The sequence below is a fragment of the Pollicipes pollicipes genome, unplaced genomic scaffold, assembly GCF_011947565.3.
Source record: "Pollicipes pollicipes isolate AB1234 unplaced genomic scaffold, Ppol_2.1 Scaffold_4295;HRSCAF=5057_pilon_pilon_pilon, whole genome shotgun sequence".
NCBI lineage: Eukaryota > Metazoa > Arthropoda > Thecostraca > Pollicipedomorpha > Pollicipedidae > Pollicipes > Pollicipes pollicipes.
This window is the reverse complement of record NW_023596461.1, coordinates 3,259,757-3,276,555: the sequence shown is the minus strand read 5'-3', so window position 1 is coordinate 3,276,555 and position 16,799 is coordinate 3,259,757. Positions and strand designations below refer to the sequence as shown.

At 47.2% G+C, this 16,799-nt stretch overlaps 1 protein-coding gene across 1 annotated transcript in view; it reads right to left on the bottom strand.

Annotated features, from left to right (window-relative positions):
- The window catches only part of dlp (glypican dally-like), a 40,862-nt gene extending 35,169 nt beyond the window's left edge, over window positions 1-5,693 (bottom strand). The window contains exon 1 of the mRNA XM_037219467.1: window positions 5,292-5,693. Coding sequence (XP_037075362.1) covers window positions 5,292-5,472 — 181 coding nt within the window. The 5' untranslated portion in view covers window positions 5,473-5,693. The remainder of the gene's footprint in view (window positions 1-5,291) is intronic.
- Window positions 5,694-16,799: the final 11,106 nt, after the last annotated feature.

The window sequence follows — 16,799 nt, the reverse complement described above, 5'->3', positions numbered from 1 at the left end:
GGTGTGTGCGGGTTACCGCGGACGTCCTCAGCGCAGCGCCGTTTGCGCCATCAAAACACCATCAACTGTCTCAAGAAAACAAGATTATTTGCGTGCTCAGTTGGGTCCACAGGACAAGAATGCCACGCTTTCTGGTGAACCGCCCATGGGGGCTGTGCTAACTTCCGGGCCGCTCCATCTGCGGACCAACGCCTGTTGAGCAAAATCGCAAAGTCGCCACGAAATCGATCAGACGGCTGCTGATCGAGCCAGACGTGCTTTAAATTGTTTTACTGATGAGCTACCAGCCCGCGGGCCACGGGCGTAACGACACATATGGCCTGTTCCAAACAAAAATGAGCGTTCAGTTTGGTTTCTGGGCCCCAGATTTTGTGACCGGTCCGTTGGAATATTCTGCTTTCCGAACATAAATCGTGACGTTCTATTTCAGATGAATTTACGAGCCTTGTGACATGTGCGAAGTACCAGCAACTATCTAGCGAACTGGGAACATGTGAAACGACGAAAACGATGAATGTTGAGTGCCATCACAGGAGATCCAGTCGATGAAGGTCAAGGGAGGTCATTGACCTCAAGTGACTTGGATCATCCTTTTGATGTGAGAAACATGAGTCCACTGTAGTTCGGGACGGGGATTTGAAATGAAGACATCAAAATGCTCTCGAAGATTTATGGTAATTGTGGCCTTCTAAATGATGTCTAAGGTCACTGACCTGACACGACCCTAAGACAAATGTTACCTAGGTTAAGTACTTAGGTTAAAGCTGGTTGCGTGAGCGGGTCTGAGCGCTAAACCAGTCTCGAGTTTATCTTATTTGATCCCAAATTCAATACCTTGAGATCTAAAATTGTGACAAAAATGACCCCACATAAAGGGTCACTTACTCTGTAAATTTAGTCTCTCTAACTATCCTAATCTTATTCCCAGGAGAGGCTCAAACTGGCCCCCTCACCCCAACGCGTTGCATTTTGGCCACCCGAGCGCGTGTTAAAACACTGCTCGAGACCAACATTAGCGCATCACCAGTGGTCCTAGGCCCCATACTATACTGTTACGGCCACGACTTTGCCTCATCATTACAGTGTAAGGAGACAGCCCTTCACGGGTTCAGCCACAAAACTATTTTTGGCAGATCCAATCGCTTTTAAAGGGAGCGCCCCACATTTCAATACATCAAGGCAAGCATCAGATATGATAAAAAGTCCACTTATGACTATTGGTACGCTTTTAAGGAAAGAAGACTGCTTTACACAACACAATTTCTATATTGCTAATGCTCCTCAGCACGACATTGCTTGATGACGTCATCGTACGTTACATAACGCTGATTAGGAGCCAGCTGGCGGCCGTTACATCTGCAAATCGTGCTGATGAGCCTCTGATATGAACGACTCGACAATTATATTTTTCTTGGCCTTGATCGCCGCTTGGTCGATGGAATGACAGGATTTGAACTACGTTATTGTGGCGTCATGGATACCTGGATGACCTTGAAATAGCCTCCCGAAAAAGTCTGCACATCTCCGCGGGCATGTAGCTCAGAAACTAGAAGGGTTTACGCCTTCACAAGGGCAGTGCACCGGACGATGTTCAAGATAGCTATTTCATTTCAAGATCCTACACAAATGTGAAACACTCCTTTTTAAGAAAATGCTCGTGCCTTGCTGGTCATAAGAACTGAACCACAGCATGACGCTCATGCAACAGGACGGATCGAAATACAAAAGCGCAGACGTTCTGCTGAAAATGACGATGTGCAACAACGTCCGTCTCAAAAATAAACTGTCGCCGAAAAATACCGCCAGCCTATCATTTTTTTCTTCTTTTTTAAATTCTTTATATTATTTTATATTATATACATATTTTTCCACCAGACATATTGCAGTTGTGGGTCTGCTCATCGTATGCCCATGTGCACAGTACCATTACATCGACAACATGGAGTGGGTACCTTTAGTCTGACCCCACCCGTCCAACTGCTCCCATGTGCTAGTTCTCCGGAATTTGGGCGAGAGTCAGGGACCACTAGAAATGCTGACAGCTATAATTTAAGAAGTATGGCCTGTATTGCATAGCACCACTGTCGCATATCGTACCAAACCATTACCGTATATAAGCATTAGCGGTAGAAGTAATGTCACTTATGACTAATGACTATCCAGGTTTTTGCAGGTGACATAATGACAGGTATAAGTTTTTATGGCATAAGCTGTGTCATACAGCACTCACATCGTGCACAAGTTTTTTGCAATAAACGTAATGCCGTGTGTCAGTGAAGAACTTTGCCTCTGCCTTTGCGTTAGAGGTAATGACCGGTACATGCTTTGGAAACATGCATTATGTTGAGTGGCACTCAAGCCGCGTGCAATTCTTTGCATTAGAAGTGTTGTCACGTACAGGTAGTCTGTGAAGGTGTTTGCGGGAGGAAGAATGTCGCGTAGAACTAATGTTGAAGGATTCCTGCCGGCAGGACTTTTTGCCGTAGCACTGGTGTTGTGACACCTATGTGAGAACAGGCGATACGTAAAATACCTAGCCTATTCGACATGAATTGCCCCATTGAAAGGTTAAGTCCCAATTTTTCAAAAAAGGTACGGCAGGTTGTGCTAATATAATATGTGCTAATATAGGGCAAAAAAGGTACGCGCTATAATAAGAACAGCGAGGTGGGAGATTGCGTGAGATGGGATGGTAATTTCAGGATCAGACTCCAATACATTTTCTTTTGTCTTCACAAGAACCCGGGAGTTTCGATGAAACACCTATCAAACCTCGGTCCGGATTTCATTACCGGACACTTTTGTATCCGGAACCAACGTGCGTCGTGGAGCGGGATAATTGCGTTACCCCGTTTTGGTGTAACTGTGGGTGCACTGCGACCTACCGCATAGCATCACTGTTGTTTTTGGTCAATTCACAACGCATGCGCATTTTACCACTACGTGATCCAAATTCCAACATTCGTTGGCTGTTTTAACCCCAACAGTTGTTCATCGAAGAGAGAACCCGATACCCGACAGCGGGCAAATAGTAAAGATCCCACGTGAACGAGACTCGCTAGAATAATCACGATCTGGAACACCTGCCGACGAAACGACCTCGAAATTGATCGTCAGAGCGGCCGCTTTGCTGCCTATACACATCGCCAACTAAAGGTGCAACGTTCGAACAGAAACAGGAACCTATCTGGGGACTATTGCAAAGTCTTGCCACGTTCCTTTTCTTCGCCAGGTGTGTAGTCTCACGCCTCAGCACCCACCCAGGTCCACACGAGGACCACCACCACAGGGCGGCTTCAGCTGGGAGCTGTTGGCCGCCCTCAGCAGTGGGCCAGCTGGCATCTTTACTCGTCTCGTGAAAGGCCATGACTGGTGGTTTAGCCGCATAATTGGGGAAAGGAGTAATGATTGTATGCAGTCACAGCAAAAGATGCTTTGTTCTTAAACAACCCTGGCACCAATTCTTCACTGGGCAAAGAAATGATGACAATTTGTTTGGGACACAAATGCAGTGACTGCACTTACATCCCACAAAACAATAATCAGTGAAGATCACAGAAGCAGCTGTAGCTGCAATGTTGACAGACCAGTGGAGTTGATGGACAAGCCAGAGTGAAATAAATGGGAAAGCTCTAAGAGGATTCTCCTCTTCTGTAACATCCACATCCACATAGATGGTATAGGGAATTCTGACAGTCATCATGATATTGAGCTTCTTGGTCATCCACTTATGAACCAATTCAAGCTCCCAACATTGTTTATTTACTTTGGTGACTGAAATGGCATCTGTGGGCTGGAGGCACCCTTATGATGAATCAATGAGTACTTCAGCAACATGCCGCCTAGGAACAGCTAAAAAAAACTTTGCTTCCTGGCAGCAGGAAATGTGTAGAAGCAGAAACAGGAAGGATAAGTAGAACCTGAAGATAACATGGGAAATGTGCCTGAGTCAAGTGAGCATAACATGGAAATACATGCAACCATTACCAGTTACATTCACCTATACAGCCCCAGCCCCCCTAACAGCCCCATACCAGATGACATAGGGGTGTGAAACCAGCATCCTCTTCTGCAAATTAACCATGCACTAGCACAAGTCCTATGCTGTATGATAATGTGTGATAAAGAAAATATGCTGCAGGTCATGCCTAGACAGCATACCAGGGCTCATGCCAATGTTACTGGCAATTTATCAAAAATTACATTATCAATTTGTTGCATTGAGATTTTCATGGTCATTTATATATTCCCAGCAGACAGAATTGATACCTGATATTGGACATAGCATCATTAATATATGCAGTCTGGGCTGATCACTACCTACTGTATCCTTAACGCGGCATTTAATAGCTACCTTTTCAATTTTTATCAACCAAGGATCATCCACATATATAATATCTGAAATAATCATTTCCAGGATATGGTGACTGATTTCAATGCTTCTGGAAGATTTGTAATATCTTATTGCACGTTCTGAACTACCAAAAGTATAGACAATAGAGCTAAATTACTTGCACATGAGTTCTTATTCTAGTTACTTTGCTAGTTAGTTATAGCACCATGCTAGAATCATGGTGAATGATATTGGCATGAACATCATGGGTTTATCATTACCCCAAGCCCTAAACAAAATATATACCCCTCAATGAAAAAGTGCACCAGTGATCAACCGTTTGGTAATGTTACCTGGTAACACCATATGGATAAGGTTACATATATTGTTAAACATGTTATCTTTCTGAAAGGTTATGTATGAAAGAAGAGAGCAAATAATATTCATCAACCACACTGAAAAACCATTCAAGGTCCTGCATACACTAATGATATCAGCCTTATATCCTACTCACTGTCAAGGCCAATTTGAGAAAGGATGCCTTTGTTAGGTGTACTACATAGGATAGTGGTGTAGCAGGGACTCCCAACCTAAGATCATCAGGTCCTGAACTAGATATCCTAACCACTATTTGATGCATTCTGAAATGCTGTAAATTTCATAGCTTAAGGATGTAACCCAAAACATTAGATGGCATATTCAGCACAATTTGGATCAATATTGAGCAGAACAGTAGGGGTAATCAATGGTCGGCATGCACAAATTCCTGAGGGAAAATGCTTGAAGCCTTTGCAGCCATTAATCACCATCCCCTGCCTCAAAGCAGAGAAGCTGGCTACCCCATTTGGGGCAGGACCAGACTCACCCCAAATATCTTAACTGGTATGCCACTTTAAGCAACTGAATCACAGGAAATCCACCATGTCTCTTGCCTTCTATGGTGGTCATCAATGCTTACCTGGAATGTCATGTGAGGGAACACTATTGGCAGCCAATTTGTAGGTGTTAAAAGCTCTTGCAGTCCGGTCACATCCAAGCCCCTGCCCTTTCGCTACGCCAACGCAGCATACAAGCTGCAACACTACCAAGTAACTTGTCCAAGTCCTTCCAGTCAATAGGAAAGAGCTGGATCTTCCCATCTTGCTAAATAGGTGATCCAATCACGGACTTCTCAGAGCTTGCTCGTACGTGATATGGCTTCTTGGCTGCCCGTTCTTTCTTGTCTTGAAATACGTTATACAAAGAGCAAAACGGCAAAACCGACGCAGTTTGCGTGGGCCATTCACACGTTCCACTGTGTTGTATACTTCATCCGGCCTATAAAAAGTCCCTGAACTTCTCTCGGACAACTTGAGCCACACCACCCCACTTTCGGCCACAAAATGCTCAGAAAACACAAACCACATCACACATCATGCCCACCCCACACCCCAATTCACACACTCCACGACTGACGAGACGACGAAAACGGAGAATACTGTTGCCAGGGTTCAGGTGGCGTATATACTTTTCCAAGTCGCCAGAGACTTTTCCCGACGAAATATCTCAAGATAAGCCTAGGAATTCTAGTGACTAGGATTTACTAGCAATGCTGCCAACTTAGAGTAAATGAGGCTACTAAACGCACGGGCATGCTGTATGTAGTAGTGGTGCATTATAGAATTAACGTTTTGAACCTGCGAGAAAGCAAAAATTCCAGTGTAGGGACGGCTTTTAAAAACCAAAACAAATAATTCAGCGGAGTTTCTTGGACTGAAACGATGCTTAACACGACAACATTCCGCAGTGCGCAGGCGGGCCGGAAGAGGCGGCGCGGAGGAATTCTTTTATTTTCTTGCGGCAAATATTCAAAATTCAGAAAGTCTACGGGACCAGGCTCACCCCTCCTCCCTTCAAGCATCCACACTTATGGTTTTCGATATGCACCAGTAGCGCAGACAGTGGGCGCAGGGGGTACGTTGATCCCAGTTTGGTTCCTAGGGGTCCTCGGGCTCTCGGGGACGTAAAGAGCCCAAGTTGAGGGCCCGAGGGGCTCAAAATTCCGGCAGAAGTCGTATTAGAGGCCCGTCCCGAGAGCTGTGCACTCTATGCAAGCTAGAGGGTCGTTGCGTGCTGTTCAGGGGCGCTTCTCAGTCGATTAAGCCTATATAGCCTATGCGTCCGTCAGGCAATATGAAATCAATAACACACAGCCAGCTCCTTGTCAGCATGGGCTCGAGGGCCCATCGCCAAGCAGGGACCAAAGCAGAAGCCAGCAATTTACATTGGTGAGGGCCCAGCGTCTGTTCAGGGGCTCACAGCGCCTAACGGAGACCCTGTGTTAGCAAAGGGCCCGAGTCAGGCCAGAGGCAGTGATGGACGGAAGCCAGGAGAGCTCTGGAGGGCCCACCGGGACTGACGACCAAATGCCCGATTGGGGGGTTCAAGGGCATGAAAGGCTGGTTGGGTCTTATTCAGGGGACCCAGCCGGGGAACGTGCCCTCGAATGACAGTCAGAAGATCCTTAGGCCAGGCACCACTAGTACCGTACAGTTAGCTCCGTGTTGGTATGAACCTGAGAACCTACTTCCAAATCAGCTACAAAGCCGGGGCCGGCGCTTCACACTGGCTGGGGGCCCTGTATCTGTCAGAGGTCAGCAGTGCCTAACAAAGGATCCTGTATTCGCAAGGGGTCCCGAGCCGACCAAGGGTGGTGTTCAATCAGGGTCGAAAAGGTCCGGGCGGCTCACCAGAACGCCGATCGATAGCTCGGTTTGAGGGCTTAAGGGTACGAAGGACTGGATGTAGATCACATATAGAATCGCAGCCCGTCGTGGCCTGAATTATCAGTCAGAGGGCCCTCGCACTGTTGGATGGCTCCTTGCACCGTTTGATGACTGAGATAATACGGGTGCCTCAGTCGCCCACAAACACAAACACCGAACACCTGGCTTCCTGTCAGTCTGAACCCTGGGGGCCCTTTTCAAAGCAGGAGCAAGGTCGTGGGCCACGACCTGCGTTGGTCTGGGTCCCTGACACAATGGTTGGGGTATGTCTGTGCAGGTCAGGGGCCCACAGTGTCTAACAGGGGTCATGTGTCGCTAGTGGCCCCGGGTCGGTCATAGCTTTGCTTGAGGAGGTCGAAGAGGAGCAGAAGTGTCCCTCGGACCCAAAGATCAAGAGCCCGATTGGAAGGCCTATTGTCCTCTTGATTGGAGGTCATGAGCCTGAAGGGAAGGTGACCTTAAGGATGCTCCTACCTGTAAGCGAGGGAGTTACCTATATCGGTCAGAGAGCTTATCGCACTGATTGGGGACCCCCGAGACAGTGCGGGTCTCTATTTCGGCCAGAAATTACAACACCGAACAATCGGCTACGCGTCGGTCTAAGCTCTAGGGACCGATTTCCTACGCGAAAACAAGGCCGGGTTTCGCAATTTGCAATATTCGCGGTCGCTGACACAATGAGTGACTTCTGTGTCCGTCAGGGTCCACAAGACCTAACAGGGGTCCTGTGGCGGCAAGTGGCCCGAGTCGGCCGAGATATATATTTACGGGGTCCGGAAGAGGGCCCGGAGGATCTCTCGAGACCAAAAATTAAAAGCCTGATTGGAAGACCGAAGGGCCCGAAAGGCTGGCTTAAGGTCACATTAAGGACTACTGACCCGTAGGGCTGTAATCCCAAATGTCAATTAGAGGAGCTCCTGTACCGATTGGGGACCCCTGAGTCAGAGTGTTCTTCTATTTCTGCCAGAGATCACCAACACCGAACAGTCGGCTCCGTGTCGGTCTGCGCTCTTGGGGCCCAGTTCCCAAGCGCGGACATGGCCGGGCCCGCGATTTGCATTGGTCCGGGCCCTTGCAACAATGCGGGGTCTCTGTATCGCTCAGGGGCCCAGTGTCTAACAGGCTGTTCTGTGTCACGCAAGATGACATCATAACTGTCATATGGCATGACTGCCAGTTGCAAGAGCACGCTGACAAGATAAGTGATTGGTCAACAGCAAACAAGATGGCATTCAACACTGACAAGTGTCAAGTCATTTTTCACCGCCAAAAAATCCTTAGCACTATCCGACATCAGGACTCAAAGAAAAGGCCTGCTAGCTGCCACCAAAACTAAGCTTTTAGGTGTAACAATATCAAATGACATGTCATGACAAGCACATGTGGATGAGATTGTAATCAAGGCATCGAAAACTCTATATATTCTCTACATAATGACGAAGTACCATCCACCACAGGAACAGCTTGCTCGGCTGTATGTTACTTACATCCGGCCATTGCTAGAATATTGTGTACCGGTTTTTCATGCGAGACTCACTGCCAAGCAGGAGCAAAATCTTGAAAAAGTGCAGAAGAAAGCCTTGAAAATCATCCTCGCCCGTTCGGAAAAGTACTTGCACATCTTGAAACGGTTGGGCATGGAAATCCTCGCTGACAGAGGAGAAAAACTATGCCTAAGGCTAGGAAAACAAATGCAAGCGTCTCCCGCGCACAGAGATCTGCATTCGAAGCAGCGAGTGACGATCTCCGGCAGAAATACCCGGAGCGCAAGCACACCCCAAACTTTTTGCTGTGGTATGTCCATACTACAATTGGTATGTGGCATAGTATGTATGTCGATCTACGATCGACATTCGCGGGGTCCCTAATATCTCTGCAGAGCCCGAACAAAAAATCTGACGGAGCTACTGAGATATATCGGTTTAGGAAGAGTTCACTGGACCATTGTAAACTGGGGGGCGCCAGCGGCTTATTTATTTCAACCATTTAATGATTTTTTCACTTCTTTACTATAAGATTCAGACAGAATTTGTCTGGCGGTAAAGTCTGTCTTCTTTTCCAGTTATGGAAGGAAACAAATGAAAATTATCAAAGGAAAACATGCTCTCATTGACACACGAGCCATATCCGGCAACTTTGAGGGCCGCCAGCGTCAGAGGGCCCTTTCTCAACGTTATGCCCCCACCCCCGCACTTACTAAGGTTCTGGCTGCGCGTATGCTACGCTGGCATCTTACCTGTCGTCCACCATCTTACCATCCGCATGTGAAGGGAAATCTTCATCTGATGCGCGGCGGAAGCGGTCAAGTGGGCGCAAGGGCGAGGAACAGCGGAAAAAGAAACGTTTTTGCGACAGCAGTGTTGAGGGAGACAAAAACGGGAGGGGGCGCGTAGCTTGGAGGACAGGGTGTCTAGCTGTGTACGCTGTTGGATGCCAGCAGGAGTGATGTGCAGCGTGGCTCAAATGCTCAGCATTTTTGAGATCCGCTAGCTGCTTCTTACACCGCATTCCACAGTCATCTCTCCATTGGCTGCATGGCGGCACTGGGTAGCCTGGCCGCCTGGTTCGTGGCACACCGTTATCGTATTCAACGCCGTGGATAGGGATCGACAAGGGCGGGATACCAGTGCCGCCGCTCCTCTTATTGGCCGAGGGAAGACTTCAGCAAAAGGAGGGAGATTTCTTAAACCTCAAAGTACCGCCAAATACCCCTAGAATTCTCTAGGTGAAAAGTCTCTAGCGGCTTGGAAACAAATATACGGGCTCAGAAGGCTCGGACCTCAGTAGAGAATAGGTTTGGCAGTCTTAAGTGACGTCACTATGAGGACGTCTGAAGGCATTTAGGCATGGAAGGAATAACATTACAGGTTTTCCAACGCTTATTTTCAAGTGGTTCTAAGCCTTTATCACCAAATAGGTGAATTTCAAGGCTTTTGCTTTTATTATATATTGTATATGTGTGTGAACATATTGCCTTCTAGCCATATCTGCGGCTCAAACAGATGTGGCTGGTGACATGTTTTAATACCAGCTCGTATCATTGCACCATGTATTTCACCAATACAGGCACCTTTTGCTATAATGTGATGAGAACATCTCCCTGTCACCGACCGTTTCGGACATAGCGGTGGAGCCTCGGTATACTTTAAACTGGTGAAATATATAAAGGAACGTTCATCCCGATGAAAGAACATTTAGGGAGCTACCAAGCAATAAAAAGACGACGTCGGCTGTTTTCAGCGAAAAGAGAGACACCAGAAATTTTCCAAGACAGTTTGGTCGGAAAGCTGATAAAATCTTATTTCACGTTATGCGGGCAGTTACTTCTTCTACGGGTAACGTTTTTATTTACATTAATAAACGTGCCCTGCCCCGTTGAACTGCGACGACATAATGCAGGCCAAAAACTTATCCTACCGGTAACTCACGCCCAAAAAGGCCTTTGAAACTGTTCAGACAGACTTTCAGGAAACGCACCGCAGAGTCGCGGTGGATTGTTTGCATTTCGCATGCGGTTAAGTCTTCTAAAGTGGGACACTGTTGCAGCTGAATAACAGGACCCCCCAATTATTTCTGGCAGCTCCTCGTGACGTCCCGTAGACGTTTTTGCAGCCTACAGGATTGCAAGGTCATAGGAAAAGGTCCTTTTTAGAGACGGTCTTTGCGTGGAGGCAGCTGATGGATTCATGTTCTATCTGCCCATGCTGATCAGGAGTCTATGAATATCTTAAAACTAAACTGGGAGTTAAGAAATACATAAAACTCATAGCCTTACTGAATTATGCTTACACTTCCGGATGAGAGGAAAACGCGTGTGGCTTTGGGCATTTTCTTCAAAAATTTCATCTGCCTGTATCAGCATCATCACACCCTGAATACCTCTAACTTGTTTCTGTTTTCGGTTCGCACAGTAACGCAGGCGGGGGGGGGGGGGGGGGGGGGGGGGCATGCAGCATGTCCTCCCCTTAGGTCTGAGGAGCGCGAGGCCTTCGGGACCTATGATTAAAGGAATGCTTCACATTTGAAGATGAAGCAAGCATCATATGTGGTGGATAAGCTAACTTATAACTATTGGTATGCTTTTAAGTGAAAAGCTGCTCAAGACAACACAGTTTTTCTGTTTAGAAAATGTGTTTCTAATGACTGCCGATTTATCTGGAAATGGTGCTCACGAATGCCAGATATGAACGACATAACAATTCTATTTTATTTGCCTCGACCGCCGCATGACCGGCCAATAGAATAAAAATTCAAATGACATTATTTCGTTTGAACAGTCTTCCCGAAATAGTCTGCGCATCATCACGGTCGTGTAGCTTTGAAAAAGAGTGGTTTAGTTATGAAGGGAGGCGGAGCAGTAAACCACACCGAATGATCGCTAAGATGGCCATTTCAGCTCAAACCCACAAAGAAATGTGGACTACTGCTTTTAAGGGCCTGATTTGAAAGCCCGAAGGGCACGGAAGTCCGACTGGATGTCATATCAGTGGCCATGTCGGCCAGACACCACCAATAACGCAAAGTCGGCTTCATGCCGGCATGTGCCTAAGTGTGCCCACTTCTCATTTCCCCGAAATAATCTGCACACATTCGTGCACGCGCAGCTCAGAAAAAGAATGGTCTAGGTGTAAGAAAGGCGGGGCTGTGAACCACACCGCGCGATCTTCAAGATGGCTTTTCAGTTTAATACCTTATACAAACGTGAAAACACAAATGTTGAACCTTTAGTGTTTGAAATGCCAAAATGAGCAAAGCCTACCGCACACGGGGTTAAGAAATGAGTGTATCAGTGACGTCATGATGCCGTCATACCACGCATTTTCATCACAGCTCGTTGCTCCAGTCAGGTTGAAAAGTCGCCTTCGGGCGAGACCCGTGTCACGATATCCGAGAATGGTTTCACTCCCATCCAACAGGTGGCAGGCCAGCTTCACCGCCAGGCAGACGATTGCCTCCTACACCGGGCCTGTCCGAAACAGGGACGCCTCCGCCTCACATCACACCAAGGGGCTCACCAGCTGACGCCACGGGTTTTGGGTAGGGGGGGGGGGCGGGAGGCAGGATTTTCCAGATGGGCCACTTGGACAGAATGGGGTCTCCTCAAAGAGGGAGTACAAGGTAGCATTGTATTGAAGAGGCGGGTCCTGAGCCACACGCTCCATTACTGAATCGTTGCATACATAAATATCCATGCAAAGACATACAGGCGATTGAAGGTCCAGAATGATGGTCTCCTGATTGAGACAGATGTCTTCTTAATGCATCGAAGGTGCTCCCAATCCCAAAACAAGGCTTCCTATGAAAGAAGAGAGCTTTCTGATGCATGGGGGGTCTCTTGATCTAGAATAGAATGCATACGATTCCCAAAGGGTTTACGACGTCCAGCAAAGGGCCACACTATCCTTAAACAGAGAATCATGACCCGGAAATGCGGTTATGGAATATACAGGCCCACAGCCATGCAGGTGCACAGGGTGTCCGTGCATCGCGTGGGATGCGAGGTCCCCCGCTTCGCTCCTTGCAGCCCTGTGCTTAAGGTTTATGTGTTTCATGACGAAGGGATGGGATGCTTGCCTTATGTGAAGATATGTAACAATCGTAGCGAAAGTACCTTGGAGTCAGCACTTGGCTAATTCCTTGTTTGTTACCCATTGCAAACTCTGTGCCATCTATTTATTTGTCGCACTTGCATTTTGAGGGATTCCCTAGTTTTTTTGTAGTAAGAGGTTTCTTTTCCACGGTAAAATACTCTCAAATTTCCCTGTGAACTAGGTCATATTAAGGCGGTTGTACCTAAAGTGGCAACAATCGAATGCTCGCGCTATGCACGAGCCTTAGATTACTATCGACATCCACATGCGAATTACAATGTCAGATGTTAGGTGTTGCTGTGTAGTGGAAGCCGTGCGAACGAGGCCGGCTTCAGTTCCAGCTTTGTCAAGTCACAGTTTTGCTTCAGTGGGTACGGGTTCGGCTTCGGCTTGTGCCGTGTTTCACGAATGGATTCAGTCCTATCATTTTGAACACCTGGCCTCGACTTCAGCTTCAAAGAGCCCCTGAATTATACGTCTGGCCTAAAACCTGACCTGCTCCTGCCTGCGCCCCTGCTAGCTTCGGCTAGCTAATTTTGAACTGCTGTCTTCGGTTTCGTCATCTTAATTTTTTTCACTGCAGTTGTGACTTAACTTCACAAAAAAACTTTCTGCACATCCTACCATTCCAACACTCCTACCACACAACTTTCCAAGATTATCACACGCACATGCCTGAAAGCCAAGCACCAGCCCCTCTTTCTCAGGACCAGTGGGCATCTGATGATAGCAGGGAACCCCGCTGACTCGCGTGCTGCTCAAAGTCTTCAAGCCTTTGACATCAGGTTCAGTTTCACGTGTGATAACAGGAGGGCAGGGGCTATGATGGCTATTCATTAAGTTGTCTGCTTTGCATTAAGTGGGAAAATTCATGGACGTGGCGACTTCTCTAGTTGTTTTGTTCCGTCTGCGTCCATCGGTACCAATTCGGCGAAATTGAAAAAGCCAGGGGCCACCATCGAGCTAAAAATTTTCGTCTGTTCTTGCGGAAAATGCTACTAGAGCTAACAAGTCTGTTTCAATATATGCGACCATTGCTGGAATATCATTTAGGTGTCGTGATCGTGTACGCAAGGCATTGAGCTCTCATTTCATATCCATTTTATTGGTGTACCCAAGCTGGTTAACCTAGGTCAGATGCAATATCATTTCTTACAGCTTTTCCGAGAGGGCGTCCTCATGCATGTAAACATGAAAAGCGAAGATGCAGGCACCGCTTTTTTATCACTCCTCCATTTTTAACTAGGCAACATTTGTTTCCCATGTGTAGCTAGAATAAGCTTTTACAATGCTTTTAGGTCGGATCGGGTCATGATATGTCACGCCATGTTTGTGCAAACGCATTCACTCCTCAGCTTCTCTGGGATGGACTTCCTCAGTGGAGTCCATTCTTAACATTTCTGTTCCCCAAAAGGGTCAGGTCAGATAAGGTCACCGTTCGAAATTGGCGTACCAGCAGCTTGCAAGAACGCTACTTTTTTGCAATGTGCTTCTGACTTAGTTCATTTTGTCAGGCGCAGCTGTGGAACAGAAGTATTCCAGAAACAAAAATGCTCTTAGTGTGACCTAAGGTTATATGAGGTCAAATTAGGTCAAATTTACCGACCATCCAAACAATAAAATTAAAGTGCTAACCGGGCGTATTTGACAAGCAGAGTGCTTTTCTGTGGTCATAAACAGTATGTTGTATATCTTCTGGTGCTTAAGATCGATGGCGCTGGAAGATCGCGTCTACATTATAATCTTATATATCATATACGTCTTCTCACGATTATACGCCGAGCAACGTTGCATATGCTACATCACTTGCAGTCTCATCGAGCAAGCAAGGCGAACTCAGCGGTGTGTGCAGAACCGGCAATTTCTGAAACATTCTTCCACTGGACCGATAATTTTGAGATTCAGTCATTGAGCGTCTTTTCTTGACTACGGTCAGATTAGTAGGAAGCACGTACCTACCGGTTGTCTCCATATAGCCAAAATTATTTCCCTCGCTGTGGTTTACACACCAGATAACAACATTTATCGCTGAACATGCTAAACCCTGTTCAAAACGTCCCCCCCCCCCTCCGGCCCAACTTTCCACGTATACTGAGTTGACAGTAGTACGACATTCATATTCAGCATAAATCGACGACCGTTTGGATTTTCACGAAACTGGTGCCAAAGTAAGCCAAAAGTGCGCTCACAACACACGCAAAGGCTTTTTGTAAGGCATGGAGGGTTTGACCTGCAGAGGTCAGGATGATCAGCCGACATGTGCCGACAAGCATGATGCGTGTTATATGCCATTCCATCGGAAATGCTATGCAGATGCCCAAAAACGTTCAAAAAGACCCTCAAAATGGGCCTAAGTTTAACAAGTCTTAAGATATCGTAAATGTCAACCCCCTGGCGCGCAGGACTGAGCTTACATACCAGCGGTATCTCGCCTGCATGCTGCCAGTACCTCGCCTGCATGCTGCCAGTACCTCGCCTGCATGCTGCCAGTACCCCGCCTGCATGCTGCCAGTATCTCGCCTGCATGCTGATAGCACCACGCCTCCAGCCTGATTGGTTCTTGGGACCCCGATTACCCACAATGACCGCACTCATTGTTGATAATCCGCACTCAAGCCATTGATAAGTTTAAGCTCCGGAGCCGAAGCCAGGCCAAATGTTCTATTGAGCACACCACGCATACACGATGAAAATAACGAGACTTCGACATGCTATGAAACAACAGTGGACACGATACCATAAGCCAACTGAGGTACTTGAAGGGACTCGATGCTTTGATCAGGGGTCGCTTAAGAAAGTGATTCCAAATCAGTATAGCGCTTTTGGCGACCACAAAAATCTTTTCATCGCTGCACACAATACACCGAACTGACGAAGATACGGAGTCAGATCCGAATGCTCCAGGCAAACTATCAGCAATGGACGCTGGTGTAAGTAGCCATCTTGGGGACGGGTTGCAAGTTGATAGTGAAAAAACACAGTTCTTTCCCCCTACAAAAACTAAAAGACACTGGAAATGGGAAAGGAACCAGTCACAGATGATTCGAGTAATCTATCTTGTTATCAGCCAGAAAGGCACATTTCGTTTCACGGCGCGAGACGGGCGAAGTCCTATCAGTCGTATCGTTGTTCCCATGGAGAAAGTACTTGAATTAGACACGAATGAAGCTCGCCACCTTTGGAAATCCATATGGATTAGACGTCAATGCATTGGGCTATGCTCTACTCACGGGTTTAGCGGGAAGAGGTGAGTTTATGGCTGGCGTCCTAGCAAACATTCACGGAGGGCGCTGCCAAAAATGCGGAATATGGGCCGCTTCCACACCGACAATTTCAACCTCCAAAACTCGCGAATCCAAAGCAATTTACAGTTTTGGCGATTGTGACCAACGTATTACAAAACACGCAAATATTGTGGGCTTATTTTGATCATTGATCGTTGATCATTGATCATTGGTCGCCATGAGGAACACTACACACCTGTGAAGGGTGGCGTTGGGGCGATCTGATTTTATTACGTGAGTATAATGGGAGGCGAATTGGTGCGGACGGTCCAGCGTTGCAGAAATTTGAGGCTGGCCAAGCAGTCTGCAGCAATATAACTTTTGCCGAATGGTGCCGATTCGTCGTGCAAACCTCATGGGCAATACGATCACTGGTTGCAAAACCATACGACCGTCAAAACAGTGACTGGCCAGCCCGGCCGGATCAGACCACTGCGGCCGCACCATTGTGGGCTTGCTGACGTCACAAGTTGCCCGACCTGCGGCCTTGAAATCATTCCGGTCCCGAATTCTGACGGTAAATACGCGTCACCACCACAGACTGCTCCAGCCACAAACGCTCGGGCAGAAATAACTCGCTGCGTCTTACTGATGTCGCTTCTGCGTGTGGGCGCTGAGCATATAATGCCTATTTTTAGCTTGCAAAAATTATGCATCCAAAGACATAGGAAATTGAAAAGGAAGACACTCAGCATTAGGAAGCATCCAATGGCAATAGCAAAACCTTACCCTCAGGCTTCAGGTCTGTAAAAGTTCATGGACAGTTACGTACCCGGAGGTGAACTTCTGAGCAGTCGGGCCTGGGACGGCAATTTTGAAGCGCAGC